Source organism: Gracilinanus agilis, chromosome 6 (assembly GCF_016433145.1).
Source record: "Gracilinanus agilis isolate LMUSP501 chromosome 6, AgileGrace, whole genome shotgun sequence".
In the NCBI taxonomy this organism is placed as follows: domain Eukaryota; kingdom Metazoa; phylum Chordata; class Mammalia; order Didelphimorphia; family Didelphidae; genus Gracilinanus; species Gracilinanus agilis.
The window spans coordinates 39,121,889-39,146,145 of record NC_058135.1 but is presented as its reverse complement, the minus strand read 5'-3'; the positions used below and the strand labels follow the sequence as shown (position 1 = coordinate 39,146,145).

Sequence of the window (24,257 nt, the reverse complement as noted above, 5' to 3'; positions counted from 1 at the left end):
AAATCAAAACAACTCTGAGGTATCACCTCACACCTAGCAGATTGGCTAAAATGAAAGAAGGGGAGAGTAATGAATGCTGGAGGGGATGTGGCAAAATTGGGACATTAATGCATTGCTGGTGGAGCTGTGAACTGATCCAGCCATTCTGGCTGGCAATTTGGAATCATGCTCAAAGGGCTATAAAAGAATGCCTGCCCTTTGACCCAGCCATACCATTGCTGGGTTTGTACCCCAAAGAGATCATAGATGAACAGACTTGTACGAAAATATTCATAGCTGCGCTTTTTGTGGTGGCAACAAATTGGAAAAGGAGGGTATGTCCTTCAATTGGGGAATGGCTGAACAAACTGTGGTATATGCGGGTGATGGAATACTATTGTGCTAAAAGGAATAATAAACTGGAGAAGTTCCAGGCGAACTGGAGAGACCTCCGGGAACTGATGCAGAGCGAAAGGAGCAGAGCCAGAAGAACTCTATACACAGAGACTGACATTCTGTGGTAAAATCGAATGTAATGGACCTCTGTACCAGCAGCAATACAATGACCCAGGACAATTCTGAGGGATTTATGGTAAAGATGCTACCCACATTCAGAGGAAGGACTGCAGGAGAGGAAACATATAAGAAAAACAACTGCTTGAACGCATGGGTTGGGGTGGACATGATTGGGGATGTGGACTCGAAACTACCACACCAATGCAACTACCAACAATTTGGAAATTGGTCTTGATCAAGGACACATGACAAAACTAGTGGAAATGCACATGGGTAGGGGGGGTTTGGGGGGGGGGGTTGAAGGGGAAAGGAGGAGCATGAATCATGTAACCATGTTAAAAATGAATATTAATACATGTAAAAAAAAAAGATTGGATTTATGGCAAGGAAAAATATCACCCTACGATGTCACTGGTCTTCTTTGAAAACAAAGGATCAAAAACCTTACTTCCATCACATATATTTTTTAAATTATTTATTTGTTTTTAAGTATTTTTTCCATGGTTACATGACTTATGTTCTTTCCCTCACCTTTTTTCTACCCCCTCTCAGAGCCGATAAGCAATTCCACTGGGTCACTTTCAATAACTATTTCTATATTATTCATTTTTAATAATCTTTTAAAAACCAAAACCCCACATCCAATATCCATATAAACAAGTGATAAATCAACCATATGTTTTCCTTCTGCATTTCTACTCCCACAGTTCTGTGTTATTGGAATTTGGGGGGTTCTTTGGGGTTCATTTGAGCCTTAAATATTTAGATATAAAATATAAACTTCCTGTGGATGTTTAGGGGACTTTGAAACTACATTTCCCATGATTCCTCTTGAAACAGAGGTAGACAGGAAGTGTGATTATTTAGAAAACAGTATAAGACTCCTGAGGTCATTGGGAGCTCTCTTTCCTATGAAACAGCCAGGTGGGCAGAAGGTAATGGTGGGTGATTTAAATTAGATTTGGTAGGTGTGTGGTCTTACTTAAATTTACCAACATGGATTTAAATAAAATATTCATACTTTTATCTATATCCATCTATATCCATTTTAATCATAACAGTTCTCTTTCTCAATGTGGTTAGCATTCTTTCTCCTAAATCCCTCGGGAAAAGTCTATTACATTTGATCATGCCACAATGTTTTACTTTCTGTGTACAATGTTCTCCTGGTTCTGCTCATTTCACACTGCATTGGTTCCTGGAGCTCTTTCCAGCTCACATAGAATTCCTCCAGTTCATCATTCCTCTCAGCACAATAGTATTCCATCACCAGCATATACTACAATTTATTCAACCATTCCCTAATCAATGGACATCCCCTCCTTTTCCAAATTTTTGCTACCACAAAGAGAATAGCTACAAATATTTTTGTACAAACATTTTTCATTATGATCTCTTTGAGGTACAAACCTAGCACGGTGATCCCTTACCTATCTCAGGAGTCTCCAGAGGGGTCTTCAGAGATCCCCCCAATAGGTGAAAATCTGCGTTATATTTATTTTATTATTTATATATGTTTTAAGGCTTTATAAACCCCTCCCACTCTCCTATAAACCAAATTTTCCACATTCTTATTAATTTTTCCCACTCTCTTAATAAACACTTCATATGCTCTTAAACATAGTGCATGAGAACAAATAGACCAATGCTACAGTCACTGAGCCAATCAGTACCCAGGATACAGAACACAGAGCTGTTGTTGGTCACCTTTCCTTCCATCAGCTCACAGTGTGCCGCGTACAATCTAATGTTGGCAAACTTGCTCAAGTGGCATATTTATATTCATCTGTAAAATCCTCGACATAGTGAAAACTCCACAATACAGAATTAAATATACATATTATATAAATAAATAAATAAATGTGTGTGTGTGTGTGTGTATATATATATAAACACCCATGATACAGTGAAAGCTGCAATAAGTGAACAACAATAGAGTGAGGGATGACTGTAGTGGTATGGCTGGATCAAAGGGCAGGCATTCTTTTAAAGCCCTTTGGGCATAATTACAAATTGCCTTTCAAATGGTTGGATCAATTCACAACTCTACCAGTAATGTATTAGGGGCCCAATTTTGTCACATCCCCTCCAACATTTATCACTTTCCTTTACTATTATATTCGCCAGTCTACTAGGTGGAACCTGAACAGTTGTTTTAATTTGCATTTCTCTTGGAGGGATTTAGAACACTTTTTCATATGGTTATTGATAGTTTTGATTTCTGCATCTGAAAACTACCTATTCATGTCCCTTGTCATTTTGTCATTTGGAGAATGGCTTGATTTCTTGCAAATTTGACTTAGTTCTTTATATATTTGGGAAATTAGACCTTTGTCAGAGAATTTTGTGACAAAAATGTTTTCCAAGTTTGTTGCTTCCCTTCCAATTTTGGTTGCATTGGTTTTATTTGTGCAAACCTTTTTAATTTAATATAATCAAAATGATTCACTGTACATTTTGTAATGTTCTCTATCTCTTGCTTGGCTTTAAATTCTTTCCTTTCCCACAGATCTGACAGGTATACTATCTATGATTTCACTCTTTATATTTGTTACTTACCCATTTTGAATTTATCTTGGTATAGGGTGTGAGATGTTGTTCTAAACCTAATTTTTCCTATACTGTTTTCCAATTTTCCCAGCAGTTTTTGTCAAATAGTGAGTTCTTATTCCAAAAGCTGCCACCACATATTTTTGAATCCATGGCATTGGCCCCTATGAATAAGACATTTCAACATTCCATCTTTCTGTTCCTCAAATTTTCTCTGGAGGTACCCAATGCCTGAGTTGCTCTTCCTTCCTTTAAGTCCTAATTAAAATCTCATCTTCTATAGGAAATCTTTCCAATCCCTTTTAATTCTATGGCCTCCCTTCTGTTAATTCTGCATATATCTTGTTTGTGGCATACTGGTTTGCTTGTTTTCTACTCCATTAGATTATGAGCTCCTTCAGGCTTTGGCTTCTTTTTATATCCCCAGTATTTATACAATGTCTAGTAAATAATAGGCTATTAATAAATGGTTACTGATTGTTTTTCCCTTTTTAATTTAATTTAGTTTTTGTTAATTTGACTTTTTAATCAAGTTGTCTAAATGCTTATAAATTTCGTTAGCATTTTCAAAGGACTAATTCTTAGTTTTATCAGTTATATAATCTTTTTGTTTTCAATGTATCTATATTTCAGTTTCAAGATTTCCTTTCTTTTGGTTATTGTATTTGCTGGACTTTCTAGTTTAATCTATTAACATTCTCTTTTTCTATTTTGTTAATGCATATTTTAGGAATATACTTTTTCCTTTGAAGGCTGGCTTTCATGTAATTAATAGTGATTTGTTCTTTGATCCACTAAGTAAGAATTTCATTATAAAGTTAAGCTTGAGTTGTTTGCTTAGGAGCTCTGAATTAATTGCTCTTTTAACTGGGTTATGGTCAGTTAAGGATGTGTTTAGTATTTGTGCTGTTTGCCTTTATTTAGAATTTTTCTGTGCCTTAATGCATTTTTGTTAAAGTGGCATATGGCACTGAGAAATGTACATTACCTTTTTAGTGACCCTATTCTGAAGGTGCCATAAATGTTTTAGCCCTATTTATTAGTTCAGTTCTATATTTTCCTTTTTGCTTATCTTTCTGTTTAGATGCATTCAGCTCTGAGAAAGCAAATAAAAATCTATTGTTATTCTTATAATCTATAGTTTTTGCTCATTGCATAAATTTTTCCTTTGCAAATTTAAATGCTATGCCATTTGATGCATATAAGTTTAATAGTGATATTGGTTCATTGTTTAGGTTCTTTTAAGTATGAAATATTCTTGTTTATTTCTATTGATATTTCTTTTATTCTTATTCTGATATATGATTGAACTTCTGCTTAAAAATTATCTCATGCATAGTAAACTTAGTATCAGCTTCTTATTTAAATAGGTGCCACTGGGCCTTTTTCTTTGGGGGTGCTGTGGGGTAACAAATAAACCTAGTGAAGCAAACCAAATCTTTTAAGATTTCATTTATATTTCATTTATAACATGATTAAACAAAATAGATCCTTGATTAATTTCTTCTAGGAATTCTAATGGAACTTTTGGCAAACCTGTAGTTTTCTCTGAGGCTTTGTTTAGAAATGATATGGAATTCTTTGTTGCTAGATTTGAGTCTGAGGCATACCTATTTGCATCATTGATTTTGTTTATTCACTTTCTCAGCATTACTTTCTGAATTCATAGGTTATGTATTTGTTAAATCTCTCCTTTGTTTTTCAGGATTTCTAAACTGGTGTTTATTGGGGGGAGGTCTTTAATTTCTTAATTTTCTAATTTCTTTTTAGTTGCATGCCAAATTCATTAATCTGCTCTTTGTGTAGAAAGTAGAGATATAAAATTTCTCTCAAGTATTGCTTTGGCTGTATCCTACAAATTCTAGTAAGTTGTCTCAATGTTGTCATTATATTTGATAAAATTATTGTTTCCATGATTCTTTGACTTTCTCATTCTTTATGACTAAGTTATTTAGTTTGCAACTAATTTTTAATCTTTGCTTCAAAGGCCTTTTATAAAATGAAATTTTTATTGCATTATGGTCAGTAAAAGATACATTTACTATTTATGCTTTCCTGTGTTAGTTTGTGAAGTTTTGAGTGCCCTACATGGTCAATTTTTATGAAGGGGACATACATGACTGAGAAATAAGCAAACTCCTATTTCTAGTCAATATTCTCCAGAGGTTTATCTTATCAAACTTTTAAAAAATTCTATTCATCTCCTTAACTTTTTTCTTGTTTGTTACTTTTGGGAGGGGGTTGGTTTATCTAGATCTAAAAATGGTAAGTTAAGCTCCCCCAATAAAGTTTTACTGTTTCCTTCTGTTGAACTCAATTAACTTTTCCTTAAAGAATTTAGATGCTCTGTCATGTGGGACATGTATGTTTAGCATTGATATTAATTCATTGTTTATGGTGCCTTTTAGTAAAATGTGTTTTTCCTGTTTATCACTTTTAATTAGGTCTGTTTTTGATTTTGCCTTGAGACCTTGATTGCTACACTGGCCCTTTTATATTTCTGCTGAAGCATAATGGATTCTGCAGTAGATCCTTATTTTAGTTTTATGTGTATCTTATCAAGTGTAGTTTTTGTAAACAACATATTTTGGATTCTGACTTCTTATCCATTCTGCTATACTCTTCTGTTTTAGGGGTAAGTTTATTCCATTCATACCCACAGTCTTCATTGCTAACTGGGTATTTCTCTCCATTCTATTCACTTACATTTTTCCTTCCCTTCACTGTTCTTTAAAAGTCTGTTTTGCTTCCCTTAATCTACCTTCCCTTTTATTTATCCCTTTCCCTATAACCTTTTCCCCTTATGTTCCCTGTTGTGTAAGTTGCATTTCTACCTCCGCATTGCATTGTATATGTGTATTCTTTCTTCCTTTAACCAGTCTGGTGGAGAGTGAAGTTCAAGTGTCATTCATTCCCCTTTGTTACATGAACTCCTTGTATACTCGATTTATCTGAGACATCGTTGTCTACTTTTTCTACTTAGCTCTAATCTTTCCATCAGAAGTGCTGAGAAATTATTTATTAAAAAATCCATCTTTTTCTCTGAGTTTTGTTGGATAAGTTATATTCTTGTCTGTGAATCTAGATTCTTTGGCTTCTGGAATACAATATTCCAAGTTCTCTCTGCTTTTTAAAAAATGGTGGCTACTAAATCTTGTGTGATCCTGATGGTGACACTTTGATTTTTTCTTTCTGACTGTTTGCAGTATTTTTTGACCTAGGAGTTCTGAATTTTGGCTATAATATTATTTCGAGGTTTCTGTGAGGAAGTAACTGGTGAATTCTTTTAATTTCTACTTCACCTGTTGGTTTAAGACATATGGACAGTTTTTAAGACCTTTATAAGAACTGTCTTAGCTGCTTTGAGCTACAAAAATGGCTCACTACAACTTTTCCTTGTTTTCCTGACCATAATGTGGCCCCATGCACTTTGTAGATCATTGTGTGTAAGAGACAGTAGGGAGCTAGGGTCTAAAGCTTCTCACACCATCATCTTGACTCCACCTCCCAGAATTATTTCAAAAAATTTTAGTTGATTCTCTATGGTTCTCTAAATATATCTTTACTTTAAATACATGTAAAAGTAGTCATATTTTTTCTTTGTTTATTGTTATTTCCTTAATTTTTTGGGAGGGGGAATCTCATTGCATATAGCCAGAATTTCTAGCATGATATCAAATAGAAGTAGTAACAGTAGGCATTCTGGCCTCATCCCTGACTTTATTAGAAAGCCCTTTAGTTTACCCCCATTATGGCTAATACTGCCTCTTAGTTTTAGATATGTAATAATTTACCTTGTTAAGGAAAGGCCCATTTATTCTTATATTTTCTTATGTATTTTTTTAAAAGTAGGTACTACATTTCATTGAAAGTTTTATCTCCGTCATTTTGCTGGTTTTTATTAATACTGTCAATTATGTATATAGCTTTTTAAATAATAAACTAATTATGAATACCCTTAGTAATAAACTAATTCTGAAATGCAAGTTGGTCACAGTGCATAATCACTGTGATATGTTACTTTAGCCTCTTATTTTTGCTAATATTTTTATTTAAATTTTTGTCATCAATGTTCATTAGGGATATTTGTCTACAGTTTCCTTTTAATATTGGGCCCACTTTTTTTATCATAAAAGGAATTTGATAGGCTCTTATATTTCCTATTTTTGTAAAAAAATCTGTATAATAGTGGAACTAATTTGTTTGAATGTTTGATAGAATTTGTTTGTGGTCAATTTGGAACTGGGTTATTTTTCCTTTAGAAGTTCATTTATGGCTTGTTCAATTTATTTTTCTGAATTAGGATTGTTTAAATTATCTATTTCTCGTTCAGTCAATTTGGGTATTTTTGGAGGTCATTTTTCTATTTCACCTACATTTGTTGGTTTGACTGCCATGTAATTGGGCAAAATAATTAATAATATCTTTGATTTCATTTATATTTGTTGTGAATTCTTTTTTCGTCTTTGATATTTGTAACTTGATTTCTCTCATTCATATTTTAATCCAATTAGCAAATGGTTTATCTATTCTTTTTGTTTTAAGCCTCTCCACTCCAGTTCCTAGTTTTATTTAATGCTTACATTTTTGTTCATTTTCTAACTTTTCAAAAACATTTTTATGATCATTTCATTGACCTAATCTTTCTTCTGCTGATATAAGCATTTAAAAATATATGTTCTATTTTTGGTATGCTTTGGTTGCCTCATGAAAATGTTGGTATTTTGTGTTATCTTTAATAAAATTATCAATCATTCCTATGAGTTATTAACTTTGACCCATCAATTCTTTAAGATTGTTAATATCCAATTGATTTAAAAAATAATCTTTACTTTTTTCCTTATTAACAACTCTCAGACAGAAGGACAAAGGCAGGGAGCTAGACAAATTGGGTTAAGTGACTTGCCCAAGGTCACATAATTAGGCAGTGTCTGAGACTAGTTATATAGCCAAGTTGTCCCAACTCTAAGCTCAGCACTCTATCCACCGTGCCACCCAGCTACCCCTTCCAGTTATTTTTTAAACCTTTTCTTTAATTTTTCAATCTTTTATATAATTTTTTATCATATTAAGGTCATTAATGGATGTGTTTGAGATTTTTATGTGGTCAAATTTTTTTATTTTTTACTGGTGTCATGCATGGATGAGGAATATGAATGATTTTTCCCACTAAAATTGCTAAAAATCTATCATATTGTCAACAAGCATTTATAAAACATTGATGATATGCCAGGGAATTTACTAAGTATTATAGATACAAAGAAAGATAAAGATAGTCTTTGCTCTCAAAAGTACAGTCTAATATGCTGTTATATGTTACAACAAGATACAGAATAAATTGTAGATAATTAATGGGGGGCAGGTATTAGAACTAAAGGATACTGGGAAAGGCTTCTTATGGAAGGTGGGATTTTAGATAGAACTCAAAGGAAGAAAAGAGCAAAGAGGTGGAAATGAGAGAGAGAATTACTGGACACAGAAAACAAACAGTGAAAATGCATGGAGTCAGGAGATGGAGTACCTATTTAACTTTTCAGATCCTTAATTTCTTTCTTGTTTATTTGTAAAGATCTTTCTAGCTCGGAGAGGATATATTAAAGTTTCCCACTATAATAATCTCATCCTTGCTATGCTATATGGTGTATATGTTACATATTGAAACTAACTCACTAGTACCTGTAAGGATCAAACATGCGGCCCAGAAGCCACAGACAGTCCATGGTATTCCTTAGGGTATCCCAGACAAGATTAAAATCGGGAATATTTAACAAAATAAATATAATAAAATAATAATAACATTTTATTTTAAAACTAAGTTGATGTATAGCCTGTAGGAATCTTTATGTATGGACTGGCCCCTGTATCTTTTTGACTTTCATACCACTGTTCTTTAGTATCTTTTAGCAAAATGGATTTTCCCTGTTTATCTCTTTTAATTAAATTCCTTTTTACTATTATCTTGTCTGAAATGATGCTTGCAACTCTTATTTTTTTGTGGATGTATGTTCAGTTGAGGCATGATAGATTTTGCTCTGAACTCTTAATTTAACTTTATGAGTTTTTGTTTCAAGTGTATTTCTTGTAAACAAAATATTGTTAAAGTCTTCTTTCCAAAACATTCTGCTATTTTCTTCCATTTGGGGGTTAATAAATCCCTTTACCGTCTTCCTTTTTCCTTATATATATCTTCATTCTTTTTACTTTCTTCATTTTCTTTCTCCCCTCCATACTTAAGATTTGTTTTGCCAATTGCTAATGAATCTCTCCTCTCATCCCGGTTCCCTCCCTCTCTCTATTACATCTCTGGTTTCCCTTTTTAGTTGAAGGTATCTCTTTATCAAACTTTATATGCATATGTTTGTATGTCTGTATTCTACTAGTTCAAGTAAAAGTGAGGTTCAGTGACAATTGCTCCCTTACCTCTTCTACACTTGCACATCTTGATTTATGTGAGATAAGTTCCCTTGACATCCACTTCTACTCCATTTCCCCCATTTCTTATATTTCTCCTTTCAATATCATTAAAACAGAACAAAATTACACCCAGACCTTTTGTCTTACTTAACTCATTCGACTGTGAGTTCCTTGAGAGGAGAATTAAATAAAAAAATTTTTTTTGCTTTTCTTTGTATTATTATTTAGCAAAGTGTCTGGCATATAGTAGGCATTTAGAAATTATTATTATTATTGATATAAATTTGACTTACTCTATGATCTCTGATGACTTTAGGTTCTGAAGAGAACTCTGCATCACCACTCCCTAATAAATCCCCTTCCAATAAGCTCTATTTTATTAACTGTTTTATGGTTCACTTTACTCCCTTGTTTGTATTTCATAGTTCTATTCCACCTGTGGTTTTTTTTCACCAGGATTACCTGGAATTTCTTTTTTTCACTGAAAATCTATATGCTTTTTCTGCTCTAAGATTATAGTTAATTTTGTTGGGTAAGTTATTCTTAGTTGTAAGACTATATCATTTACATCATGGTTTCTCTTTCTAACTCCTGCTGTTGAGTTTTATTGGAAATATATAGAAATGATGATGATTTATGTGGGTTTATTTTGTACCCTGCAACTTTGCTAAAGTTGTTAATTATTTCTACTAGTCTTTTAAGTTGATTATCTGGGATTATTTAAGTAGACCATATCATCTGCAAAGAGGGATACTTTAGTCTCCTCATTGCCTACTTTAATCCCTTCAATTTCTTTTTCTTCTCTAATTGCTACTGCTAGCGTTTCTAGTACAATATTTAATAAAAAAAGGTGATGAGGGGCATTCTTGCTTCACTCATGACCTTATTGGGAAGGCATCTAACTTGTCTCCACTGCAGATGATACTTGCTGATGGTTTTAAATATATACTGTTTATTATTTTGAGGAAAAAGCCCTTCTATTCCTCTACTTCCTAATGTTTTCAATAGGAATGAGTGTTGTATTTTGTCAAAGGCTTTTTCTGCATCTATTGAGATAATCATGTGATTTCTGTTGGTTTGATTATTGATATGGTCAATTATGTGTATGGTTTTCCTAGTGTTAAACCAGCCTTGCATTCCTGGTCATAGTGAATAATCCTTATGATAACTTTCTATAGTCTTTTAGCTAGTATTTTATTTAAGATTTTTGCATCTATGTTCATTAAGGAGATTGGTTTATAGTTTTCTTTCTCTGTTTTTGGTTTGCCTGGCTTTGGAATCAGTACCATATTTGTGTCATAAAAAGAATTTTGTAAGACTCCTTTCTTTGCTTATTTTGTCAAATAATTTGTATAGTACTAGGATTAGTTGTTCTTTAAATGTTTGATAGAATTTGCTTGTGAATCCATCTTGCCCTGGGGATTTTTCTTTAGGAAGTTCCTTAATGGCTTATTCAATTTCTTTTTCTGAGATGGGATTATTTAAGTATTCTATTTCCTCTTTTCTTAATCTAGGCAATTTATATTTTTATAGATATTCACCCATTTTGCCTAGATTGTTATATTTATTGCCATATAATTGGGCAAAATAGTTCTTAATAATTGCCTTAATTTCCTCTTCATTAGAGGTAAGGTTGACCTTTTCATCTTTAATACTCTTAATTTTAATCTCTTCCTTTCTTTTTTGATTAGATTAACCAGTACTTTATTTTGTCTTTTGAAAGTACCAGCTTTTGATCTTATTTATTAGTTTAATAGTTTTTTACGTTCTTATTAATTTCTGCTTTGATTTTTAGGATTTCCAATTTAGTTTTTATCTGAGGATTTAAAATTTGTTCTCTTTCTAGCTTCTTAAGTTGCAAACCCAATTCACTGATCTCTTCCCTCTCTATTTTGTTGATTCTTAGGGATATAAATTTTCCCCTGAGTACCACTTTGGCTGTATTATATAGATTTTGATATGTTGTTTCCTCATTGTCATGCTCCTCAATGAAATCAGTACCATTTTAGTATTTTTAAACAAAGATCTAAAAAAATCAGTTGGGAATTTTTTTTCTAAATTTTTAAAGAATGCAGACAAAACAAATTTTGTAAGTGAAATATGTAACAAAATCATAAGGATGGAGGAAACATTAATAACTATTTATAAACTCTATAACATTAATTTCTTTCAAAAAGAAATTACTTTCCTTCACACTTTTAAACTGTCACTTTTCTGAAAGTCAAGATAACCTTAACTCTAACCCTTATACTGAGCTCAGGGGGTGAAAGTTACAAGAGAGAAGCTCTCAACAGCTAAGAAGCAAGAAGAAGCTCAAAAAGAACTGGTGTGGATCTCATAGGCGTGCAGAGAAATGCATGCTCAACTGAGTGAAACCAAAATGAAAAAGAAGTAGAAAAGGAGCATAGAGTTCAAGACAAAATTCTAAGAAACTGCTCTCAGAGCCTGAGGGATGATGTGAAGAAGGAGGAGGGGGAGGAGGAGATCTGTAGTCTGTCAGTCTAAGGTCAACAAGAAAGCAGTAGGTACTTGTCCAGAGAAAGAACATGTTTTCCTCTCTCTCTGTCTCCTTTACCTCTGAGAGCTGGTGCTTTAATAACCTCTTTCTACCTATGCTATTTTAAAAGATGCAAATTTTAAAAACTTTTTCTTACCACTTCCATGTTTCGGGTATCAAAAAATGAATCATTTTTAAGGGAAAAAAGTCTTAGGAATAGATGCCTTTCTCCAGAGAAGAACTATTGAATTTGGATGCAGATCAAAGTATATTATAATTCATTTATCAGTGTATTTATGGTTTTATTTTGGGGGTTTGATTTTATAAGAGTGTGCTCTTACAATTTTATATGATAATACATATATGACCCAGATCAAATTGCTTACCATCTCTGGGAGAGGGTAGGGAAGGGAGAGAAGGAGATAGTTTGGATCTTTCTTAGAATTTTGGAAATCATGTTGAAAATTATTATTACATGTAAATAGGAAAATATCTTTGAATTAAAAATAAAAAACCTACCAAATTCAAAAAAAGAATAGATGTCTTTGATATTTCCAGTGAACTTATTCTATAACTGAGGACATTTCAGTTCTATGAACAGAAAGGAGGAGCTGTCAGCTTTATGGTAAAAATGGTTCTCTTGCTTTTCCTACTCTCCAGGACATATTTGGTTATCTAGCTTGTATATTCTTACTTCTGTGCCACTACCTACTTTTTACCCATCCCAAAGGACAGAGCAGTCATGGGTGAAGCTGGCATAAAGTTAAAAAAATAGGTAAATTAAAATATGTTTGTCAAGTAAAAGGAAAATTATATAGAGTATGTCTTCTGGTTAAATATATTTTTTTAATCCTGGGACTCCATTCTAGGAGCATAGGGCCACAACCAGTAGGCAATGGGTCGCTCAGGGTCCCAGCTGGGAGGTGTCTAAGCTCGGATTTGAACCTAGGACCTTTCGTCTTTAGGCCTGGCTCTCAATCCACTGAGCTAGCCCAGCTGCCCCTACTTTAGGTTGCAGTTTCTTTAGCAGATGTAGTTTTTACAGGGTGGGGTTGCTAGCCCCACACCCAACCCTCCTCCTTTTTCATCCGGGCTAGGGACCGTCCTTAGCCCAGGAGTGGTAAGGGTGGGCGATAGGGGTCAAGTGACTTGCCCAAGGTCACACAGCTGGAAGTGTCCGAGGCTGGACTTGAACCTACGACCTCCAGTCTCTAGGCCTGGCTCTCAATCCACTGAGCCACCCAGCTGCCCCCTGGGCTAGCTCAGTGGATTGAGAGCCAGGCCTAGAGACGAAAGGTCCTAGGTTCAAATCCGGGCTCAGACACTTCCCAGCTGGGTGACCCTGAGTGACCCATTGCCTACTGGTTGTGGCCCTATGCTCCTAGAATGGAGTCCCAGGATAAAAAAAAAATCCCTCTTAACTCCTCTAGTTATCCTGGTTAAATACTACCTTTGTTAATTCAAATTCTGTGAACGAATTTAATATCGACTTTCTATATGGAAGATACTTCTCTAGTATCCTTAATCATGCTTATTAAAAAACCAAATGTTTTATTTCCTCAAGCAAACTAATAATTATTTTGGTGGATGGAGTATATATTTGGGGAATAAAGGTCTTTGGTGGTATCTTAGAATCTGACTTTCCTTAAAGAATGTTATCTAGCTGAGAGGAAAGTTTAGTGCTCAAAAATGTCATAATATTCTGCTAGGATAACAATTTCTAATCATACACACTCTTGATCTCATAACTCATGGGATGTATGCTGGGGCTACAAAACACTTTTCCAGAAGCTAGTTAGATGATTTAGGCTGGCAGCATGCAGCTGTCCACTCTTGTTAGTTATGCAGAAATATCCTGCATGCTATTTAAATGCCAATTTAAGCAATTGGCACCTGTGATATTGTTCTTGTGTAACAGATGGCAAATTCAATGCCAATGTTACCTAAATACTAATGATCACATTTTAGATTTATGAATTTTTGGAAAGTCATTTAATCTCAGTAAGATTTCTTTTTCCATCTGCTAGACAGAAGTAAGAATACCTCCTATCAAACATTCAAAGATGCAAAAACATTATTATGATAATAACTAATTTGCTCAGAGCTAATTGAACGAAAGGTGCCACACAACATTTGTAATAAAAGAAAGTATTGGACCTTGAAGTTGAATATTAGTGTTATTCTATTGGAAGAACAGTGCATACATTATCTTCACAACTTAATCTCAGTTGTCATGCTAAGGAAAGTATAAAGGTAGCACAAATTGCCAATTTACAAACTGCGTTGATGATACATATATTAATCTATAGATTATTGACAATTGTGAATTTTTGGAACTGAGTGATCTAGGTGATATAGCAGATAGAGGACTGGGTCTTGAGTCAGGAAGATTTGAGTTTAAATCCAGTCTCAGGCACTTTCTAGTTGTGTCACCTTGGTAACTTGACTTCTCTTAGTCCCAATTTCCTCAGCTATCAAAAAATAGCTATAATAATAGTTCCTATCTTGCAATAAGGTCTGCTAGGTGGCGCAGTGCTGGGTCTAGAGTCGGGAAGACTCATCTTCTTGAGTTCAAATATGGCCTCGGACACTTATCAGCTTTGTGACCTTGGGAAAGTAATTTAATTCTGCCTCAGTTTCCTCTTCTGTAAAATGAGATAGAGAAGGGAATGGCCAACCACTGCCAAGAAAACCACAAATGGGTTCACAAAAGTCAGATTATGACTAAAACAACTGAACAACATCATCTTGCAAAGTTGTTGTGAGGACTAAATGAAATAATATTATCTCTGTATGCCCCAGGAAGGGACAGATATGTTTGATTATTTTCATTAATTGTAAATATGCTATTAATTTATAAATTAATTTTCTTTTTTAGTCTGCTACTTAAAGCAGTTTATTATAGTATAAGGATAGCATATTCAAAACTATTATTTTGTCAAAGAAAAGTATATTATTTTTAAAAATCCAGCAATTTAAGAACTCACTTTTCTAGGAGGTTTTTTTTGTTACAATGTGGCAAAATTTTAAAAAAATAACAAATAGTAAAACATCTGCATTTTTCTAATTCTTATTTTTAGAACTCTGTAAATGTTTTTGAAGGGCAGTAGTTTTATATCTCTCCTCTGGTCTTCCCCCGACCCCAAAGGCCTATTTTATTTTTTCTGTGGCTTTTCATGAATTTGGAAATAAGGATCTGTGATAATACAAAGAATAACCAACCCATCCATGCCTATTTATAATTTGCAACTCCCTCTGTCCAGTGGAAAATAAAAGGGGCATTATACTTAAAAGCACAGAGTGGACAACTTCATTTAGGTGGTGATCTGGAGTAGGAAAAGGTGGGGTTCTTTGGAGGAGGAAAGGATTTCCCCAGTGGTATCTTCAGCAGCTGTGGGTCACTGGGTTGTGGATAATAATATTCTGACCACTAGAAGGGGCTCATGCATATCATAGAATGGGAACATGGTGGCAAGTGAAGACTGAGTTGGAGAGTAGTTGAAAATAAAAGGTGAATGTTGGAGATGGGTCCTTTGAGATATTAAGAATGTCAAGCAGGGATCCATACAATGGGGGATGGATTAGTTCTTTTCTTCTGAAGGTACCAAATTGTCTCGAGATTTAACAGCTCCGGAGACTAAGGCTCAGTCTGATTGCTTGAAGACAAAAAGCAAGAAGTTACTGCTGGACCCTGAGGCTTGATTAGTGGGATCATCATGGCAAGGAAGCAGATCTCCATTGAATAAGAGCTATATCCTTGACTAGATATTTTTTTTGCTCAGAGTGTCCTTCCCCAATTATAACTAAATTAATTTTTTGTTAACAGATAGATGGACTATTATTAGACTATTCGTATTCTATATCATTCTAATCTTGAACCCAAGTCCTTCTCATTCTCTAATTGGTTTGGAGGCACACTCCAATAGGTCATCCCACACAGAGCCCCTTGGGGTGAGTGTGATACAGAACTGGTTGAATGATCAGATTTGGAAAGTAATTATTCATGGTTAATATTAACTTGGAAGGAGAACTCCTGTGGAATGCCCCAGGGGTCTGTGTTTGGTCCTGTGTTAACATTTTTATCAATGGCTTGGATAAAGGCATAAATGACATGCTCATCAAATTTGCTAACATAATGGATGGCAGCCTGTACACACAAAAAAGATCTTGACAGGCTAGATCCCTAAGCTAAATCTAATAAGATGAAATGTAAAGATGTATTTAAAGTCTTACAACTGAAAACAAAAATTGACTTCTCAAGTACAGGATGGGGAAGGCTTGGTTAGACATGTTTATATGGGAATTTTAATGGACTAAGAACTTCATATCAGTCTGCAGTGTGATAGGGCTCATGAGGACCACATAGAACATATTATGTTCAGTTTTGAGTGTCACAGTTTAGGAAGTTTAGGAAGGATGGATAGCATCAAGATGAGAATAATGAAATTCCTTTTAATCAAGCCCTTTGAGGATATGTTAAAGGATCTGGGAGGGGCAGCTGGGTAGCTCAGTGGAGTGAGAGTCAGGCCTAGAGACGGGAGGTCCTAGGTTCAAACCCGGCCTCAGCCACTTCCCAGCTGTGTGACCCTGGGCAAGTCACTTGACCCCCATTGCCCACCCTTACCAATCTTCCACCTATGAGACAATACACCGAAGTACAAGGGTTTAAAAAAAAACAAAACAAATAAAGGATCTGGGGACTGGGGACTGGGGGGGGGATGCAAGCTTTCTTCAACTATTTGAAGGGCTGGCATGTAGACTGAGGATCAATTTTATTCTGCTTGTATAGAAAGTGAGGCAAGGAAACCAAAATGACAAAAATTTAGGTTTCTTGAGAAAGATTTCTTAACAATTAGAGCTTTTCCAAAGTGGAATGGGCCTTGGGATATGGTAGATTCATCCTCATTGGATATCTTTGGAGCCTGGATGACCATTGTTGGATGTAATATCCATTCTGAGGTCACTCAGACAATCTGTAGTTGATCCAAGAGTTTAGTTTCCCCAGTTGCTACTTCCTTCCTTCAGGGATCTAGTGACAACCTTAAAAGGCTGGCATTCCTTGTGCTATTATTGTTCGTGAGCCTCCACTGTTGGGCTTCACATGATCAGCCAGGAACTTGTAGAAAAGTTTTTTATGAAGACGGCAAAAGAAAAACAATTTGGTACCAAATATGCCCACTAAGGGGTACCTGCTGCCCCTGAAAACACAAGATCCCAGGAAATAGTAGGTTGAAACATAAAATACAAAGGATAATAAAGCATATATGTATGGAACATATGTGGTAAAGAAAAGTATTTCATTGGCATTGGGAGTTTTTTCTCTCTGTGGACTCCTCATGAAATTCTTCCACATTCTTTTTAGGACTCCCACTGATTACAGCCTTTAGAGAATCTATAGTTAGAATTTTCTGTCATGAGGGGCCAAAACTTTGAAGCTGATGCTTTCCTTTGATGACATTATTTCTCTGTGTCTATGAGTGTCCACATTTTCCCTTGGCATTTCTTCTTAACACTGGTTTGATGTATTGTCTACAATTCCTATAGTTTATTCAACAAAATGACCACTGGATGAGGGAAAGAGCTTAATAATAATAACATATGTAATAACAATAATAACAGCATAATACTTCCTTTCTGCATCTCTCTCCCTCCTTTCTGCTTCTCTTTAGTAGAGGCCCCCTTAAGGGTTCATCTATTAAAGGCATTATTGGGCCTGGAGTTCTCCCTTGTATGATTCTAAACTGTCTCACTGAAATAAGATCTAATCTTCTCAACTAATAAGATGTTTCCCATATCACATTACCTAGCTTTCATACAATGACCCAAAGTCCTATGGTCCTTTAAAATTGACTAAGAGTGGACTGGGAGCCAAGATGAGAAATTTTAAGAATCTTCTTCAACCAACTCCAAAATAACACTTCAAAATGAATACTGGAATGAAAGAACCAACAAGGGGATGGAGTGAAGCAACTTTTCTGCCGAAAACAACTTGAAAGGTAGGCAGTGAGGGTCTAGTACACTAGACTATCCCTAAGGTGATAGGGAAGCAAAGCCTGCAGGCAAGGTCCCAAGAAAGAGTTCTGGGGCAAGCCAACAGCAAGTCCCCTCAGTCCACATATGTTCTGAATCTGGGTCCAAGCAAACATCAAGACCCTGAAATTTTGTCTAAGCCAAAGGCAATTCAAAACCACCCATACCCCTTAAAGTTCTAAGTCTCATTCCAAGTCTTTAGTGAGGTTCCAAGTCTTATTGCAGGATAGCCCATGGTATACTTGGCTGGTGCAGACCCAGAAGTAGGCTCTGAGCATCCTCCCAAATCCAAACAGAGGCTTAAGACCCAGAAAAAGGCAGTTGGCAAGGTGCCTTGTTAGTGAGAGCCCAAGGGGAGGCCTTGCGCCCTCACTAAAGCCTGCACTGAGGTCTTGGATCCTAGCACAAAGAAGTCTGCATTGCATTTGGCCCAAATAGTCTCCAAATTTTAAAAGTATAGTTTCCAGATTTTTTTTAATTTTATTTTATTTTAATTTCCAGATTTTAAAAGGAGAAAATAGACAATAAAACTATGTTAGTAGAGGTTTCTCAACCTCCCCCTTTCAGATCTAAATAAATCAAACAAATAAATCAAACAAAAAAATCAAATAAATCAAATAAAATAAACAAAAAAGAAGTGAAGTGAGTGAAATTTTAAGAAAGTTGAACTAATAGATTTCTGGAGAAAACTAAATGGAAAAAGAAAGGAATATATCGTCTTTTCAGTAGCACACGGCACCTACACAAAAACTGACTAAATATTAGGGTATAAAATCTTCACAACCAAATGCAGAAAAATGGAAATGATAAATACATTATTTTCAGATCATAATGCAATAAAAATTACAATCAATAAGGATTCACAGAAAGGTAAATCAAAATTAATTGGAAACTAAATTAATGATAAAAGGGGTGGGTCAAAGAATAAATTATATAAAAATAATTTCATTAAGGAGAATGACAATGAGGAGACAACATATCAAAATTATGAGACAGTCAAAGCAGTACTTGAGTGAAAATTTATATCTCTAAATACTTACATCAATAAAATAGAGAAAAAATAGATCAATGAACTGAGTATATAGCTTAAAAAACTAGAAAAAAAACAAATTAAAAATTCTCAATTAAAGACTAAATTGGAAATCTTAAAAATGAAAGGAGAAATTAATAAAATTGAAAGTAAGAAAATTGTTGAACTAATAAATATGAGTAGGAGTTGGTTCTATAAAAAAAAATAAAATAGAGGAGGGCAGCTGGGTGGCTCAGTGGATTGAGAGCCAGCCAGGCCAAGTTATTGGAGGTCCTAGGTTCAAATCTGGTCTCAGACACTTTCCAGTTGTGTGACCCTGGGCAAGTCACTTAACCCTAATGCCTAGCCCTTACTGCTCTTCTGTCTTAGAACCAATACACAGTATTGATTCTAAGATGGAAGGTAAGGGTTTAAAAAAATTAAAAAATAAAATAGTTAATTTGATTTTAGAAAGTAAAGAAGAAAATCAAATATATAGCACTAAAATGAAAAGGGTGAATTCACCACCAATGAAGAAGAAATTAAAGTAATCATTAGGAGTTATTTTTCTTAATTATATAACAATAAATCTGACAATCTTAAGTGAAATGGATGAATACTTACAAAAATGTAAATTGCCCAGATTAACAAGAGGAAATTGAAAACTTAAATAATTCCATCTCAGAAAAAGAAATTGAACAAGCCATTAATGAATTGCCTAAGAAAAAATCCCAGGGCTAGTGAATTCTATCAAACATTTAAAGAAAAATTAATCCTAATTCTATATAAATTATTTGGGAAAATAGGCAGAGGAGAACAAAATTTTTTTATGCCACAAATATGGCACTGCCACCTAATTCTGGAAGAAGAAAAACAAAAAGAATATTATAGGTTAATTTCATTAGCAAAAATTTTAAATGAAATACTACCAAGGAGACTATAGGATCACAAGGATCATTCACTATGACCAGGTGGGACTTACGCAAGGATTGTGTAATAATTGTATAAATAAATGCATAGTGCATTTATTATTAGGAAAACTATTAGCATAACTGGAGCCTTGACAAAATACAACAAATTCCTATTAAAAACAATAGAACTAAGAAGCTTGTAAAAATAATCAACAACTTTAGCAGAGTTGTAGGATACAAAATAAATGCACATAAATCATCAGCATTTCTATACATTTCCAACACATTAGAGCAGCAAGAGGTAGAAAGAGAAACACCATTTAAAATCACCCTAGACAATATAAAATACTTAGGAATCTATCTACCAAAACAAACACAGGAATTATATGAAAACAACTACAAAACACTTTCCAAACAAATAAAACTAGATCTAAACAATTGGAAAACCATTGATTGCTCATAGGTAGGACGAGCTAACATAATAAATATGAACATTCTACCCAAATTAATTTATCTATTTAGCGCCATACCTATCAAACTACCAAAAAACTTCTTTACTGAATTAGGAAAAACTATAACAAATTTCATTTGGAATAACAAAAGATCAAGAATATCAAAGGAAATAATGAAAAAAAATGTGAAGGAAGGGGGCCTAGCAGTACCAGATATTAAACTATACTATAAAGCAGCAGTTATCAAAACAATATGGTACTGGCTAAGAGACAGAAGGGAGGATCAGTGGAATAGACTTGGGGTAAATGACATCAACAAGACAGTATGTGATAAACCCAAAGAGCCCAACTTTGGGGACATGAATCCACTATTTGACAAAAACTGCTGGGAAATTTGGAAAACAATATGGGAGAGATTAGGTTTAGATCAACATCTCACACCCTACACCAAGATAAATTCAGAATGGGTGAATGACTTGAATATAAAGAGGGAAACTATAAATAAGTTAAGTGAACACAAAATAGTATACTTGTCAGATCTCTGGGAAAGGAAAGATTTTAAAACCAACCAAGAGTTAGAGAAAATTACAAAATGTAAATTAAATGGTTTTGATTATATTAAACTAAAAAAGCTTTTGTACAAACAAAAACAACGCAGCCAAAATCATAAGGGAAACAACAAATTGGGAAAAAAATCTTTATAATAAAAAACTCTGACAGGGGTCTAATTACTCAAATATACAAGGAGTTAAATCAATTGCATAAAAAAATCAAGCCATTCCCCAATTGATAAATGGGCAAGAGACATGAATAGACAATTTTCAGGTAAAGAAATCAAAAGTATCAATAAGCACATGAGAAAGTGTTCTAAATCTCTAATAATCAGAGAAATGCAAATCAAAACGACTCTGAGATTTAGCAGATTGGCTAAAATGAAAGAAGGGGAGAGTAATGAATGCTGGAGGGGATGTGGCAAAATTGGGACATTAATGCATTGCTGGTGGAGCTCTGAACTGATCCAACCATTCTGGATGGCAATTTGGAACTATGCTCAAAAGGCTATAAAAGAATGCCTGCCCTTTGATCCAGCCATACCATTGTTGGGTTTGTACCCCAAAGAGATCATAGATAAACAAACTTGTATGAAAATATTTATATCTGTGCTTTTTGTGGTGGCAAAAAACTGGAAAAGGAGGGGATGCCCTTCAATTGGGGATTGGCTGAACAAATTGTGGTATATGCTGGTGATGGCATACTATTGTGCTCAAAGGAATAATAAACTGGAGGAATTCCATGTGAACTGGAGAGACCTCTGGGAACAGATGCAGAGTGAAAGGAGCAGAGCCAGAAGAACATTGTACACAGAGACTGATATACTGTGGTAAAATCGAATGTAATGGACTTCTGTACTAGCAGCAATGCAATGACCCAGGACAATTCTGAGGGATTTATGGTAAAGATGCTACCCACATTCAGAGGAAGAACTACAGGAGTGGAAACACAGAAGAAAAACAACTGCTTGAACACATGGGTTGGGGTGGACATGATTGGGGATGTAGACTTGAAACTACCACACCAATGCAACTATCAACAATTTGGAAATAGGTCTTGATCAGTGACACGTGTTAAGACCAGTGGAAATGTGCATCGGCCATGGGTGGGGGAATGCGGGGGGTGAAGGAGAAAGTAGGAGCATGAATCATGTAACCATGTTAAAAATGAATATTAATAGTTAAAAAAATAAATAAAATAAAAAACTATAGCATATTATTCATAGTGCTGAAATATAACTTTAACTTTCGGATATATGAAATAGCAGAGATAAAGCTATTCAGAAATTGAAAATGATTTATTTCATATATATTCAAGTTACTAAGAATTTGATCTGAGCCAAGGTCTGGATTCCTAACAAATCCATGCTGATTTTTTGTGTGAAAAGTTTCTGAAGGCCAGATGTGGTGTTCATGTTTTCAGTCCCTGCTCCTGAAGAAGCATGAGGCTGGTGGATCACACCTGCAGTCTGGGAGTGTCATCAGGCTGCCTGAAGAGGGGCACATTGGGCTAGGCTGGCAATGGAAGTAGATGCTCTCACACTCTCATACTGATCAGTGTGTCTGAGGGCCCATGATTGGCACTGCCCTTGCTTAGTCAGGGTGAAAGAGGAAGATTCAGACTTAAAAGGAAAAAAGCTCCAAAACTCAGAAACTTTTTCTTTTAAACACACTTACTTTAATCTTAGAATCAATACTGTGTATTGGTTTCAAGGCAGAAGAATGGTAAGGGCTAGGCAATGGAGGTTAAATGACTTTCCCAAGGTCACACAGCTAGGAAGTGTGTGAGGTCAGATTTGAACCTAGGACCTCCCATCTCTAGGCTAGGTTCTCAATCTACTGAGCCACCTAGCTGCACCTAAGGAGCTTGGTTTTTTAAAAGAGAATTATTGACAGTTTTTGCTTGTTCAAAAATTTCCAAAGGATATTTCTTTTTCTACTCTAAAGGAAGAAAACTTAATACTTAAAAAAATTACCAACAGTATGTTAACTACTAAATGCAAAAAATGAAGGAAAAAGAGCCAAAGAAGTCTTACCTTTGGATCTACATTGATAATCTTCCTATCTCTCTTGTATTTGAAGAGCAAACCATCACAGTTATCAGCAATCACTTGATAATTGGGACTTGAGTTCAAAATAGCCACATGGCTATCCCAGTTGTAAAAGCTATAAAATAATATAATATTGATTGAATTGATGAAACTGATTAAATTACCTACTGTGATTCTGAAACTGTGGTGCTATGAAAGGAGTCCTGGCTTTGAAGTTAGAGGACCTGAATTCTCATCCTGACTCTTATTACTTAATATCTCTGTGACCTTGGGTAAGTCCTATCAACTCTCAATGCATCAGTTTCTTCTTCTGTAAGATGAAAGGGCTGGACTATATGTTTCTATTCCTAGTTCAATTCCTATGATCCTAAACATAATCAAGACTGTACTACAAACTTAAAATTCGTGAATAAGGCCAGGAACGACATTATGACAAAGTGGAGACAGAATAAAATTCTAGAAAACAAGTCAGGCCAGTCAGTTAGTCCTATATACCAGGCACTGTGCTAAATATTACAGACACAAATACAAAGAATCATAAGTAAAGATAGTTGTTAAATCACATTTTTTCATTGCTTTATATAGGATTTGTTTTTATCCAATTATCATTTTTATGTCTTTCTCTGGAAATTTTCCTTCCTCAGTTCCACTTCCAGTTTCTAATATGGTATTGTAAGAATGGCTCAGAGTTAAAAAATTCCCTTTTTCCTGTGGAAACTTTGCATGTCATGTTTTCCATTTGGCTACCTGAATTGAATACCATAACGATAAATCTTGGGAATTGATTGTATATCATACTGATGAAGCTTCAGGGAGCAGTGGAGAAAGAGCTGGACTTGGAATTAGGCAGATAAATTCAGATCCTACTTCAGATATTTATACTTACTAGTTGTATGACTGACTGAAAATGACTGAATAATGACAATTTTTATGGATAGCTCCAATTATTATAAATCATTTCCTTATATTAAAGCAAAATCTGCCTCTATGCAATTACTGGGCAGAACCAGGTTCATCCCTCTTTTGAAGCAGAGTCTTTCATATCTGCTGACTTGCTATCTTGTCTTTCCCAAATCTTCTATTCTCCAGGTGCTTCCAATCGGTCTTTGAATGGCATATTTTCCTAGTCCTCCTGCCCTTTTGTTTCCCCTTCTCTGGGCATGCTTCATTTAGCTAATGCTAGTCTGTGATCACATTGGGGCAGGTATTTCTTCTAATACTGTAAGTATTAATAATAATGATACTTTTATAATATATTTTACATATATCATCTTGAGTCTTATAACATCTTGTGAAG

General features: G+C 34.7%; 1 protein-coding gene across 1 annotated transcript in view; it reads right to left on the bottom strand.

The window, feature by feature from the left end:
* Positions 1-24,257, bottom strand: part of CFAP299 (cilia and flagella associated protein 299) — a 575,450-nt gene that overhangs the window by 8,427 nt on the left and 542,766 nt on the right. The window contains exon 5 of the mRNA XM_044681327.1: positions 22,946-23,075. Within this exon, the coding sequence (XP_044537262.1) occupies positions 22,946-23,075 (130 nt within the window). The remainder of the gene's footprint in view (positions 1-22,945; positions 23,076-24,257) is intronic.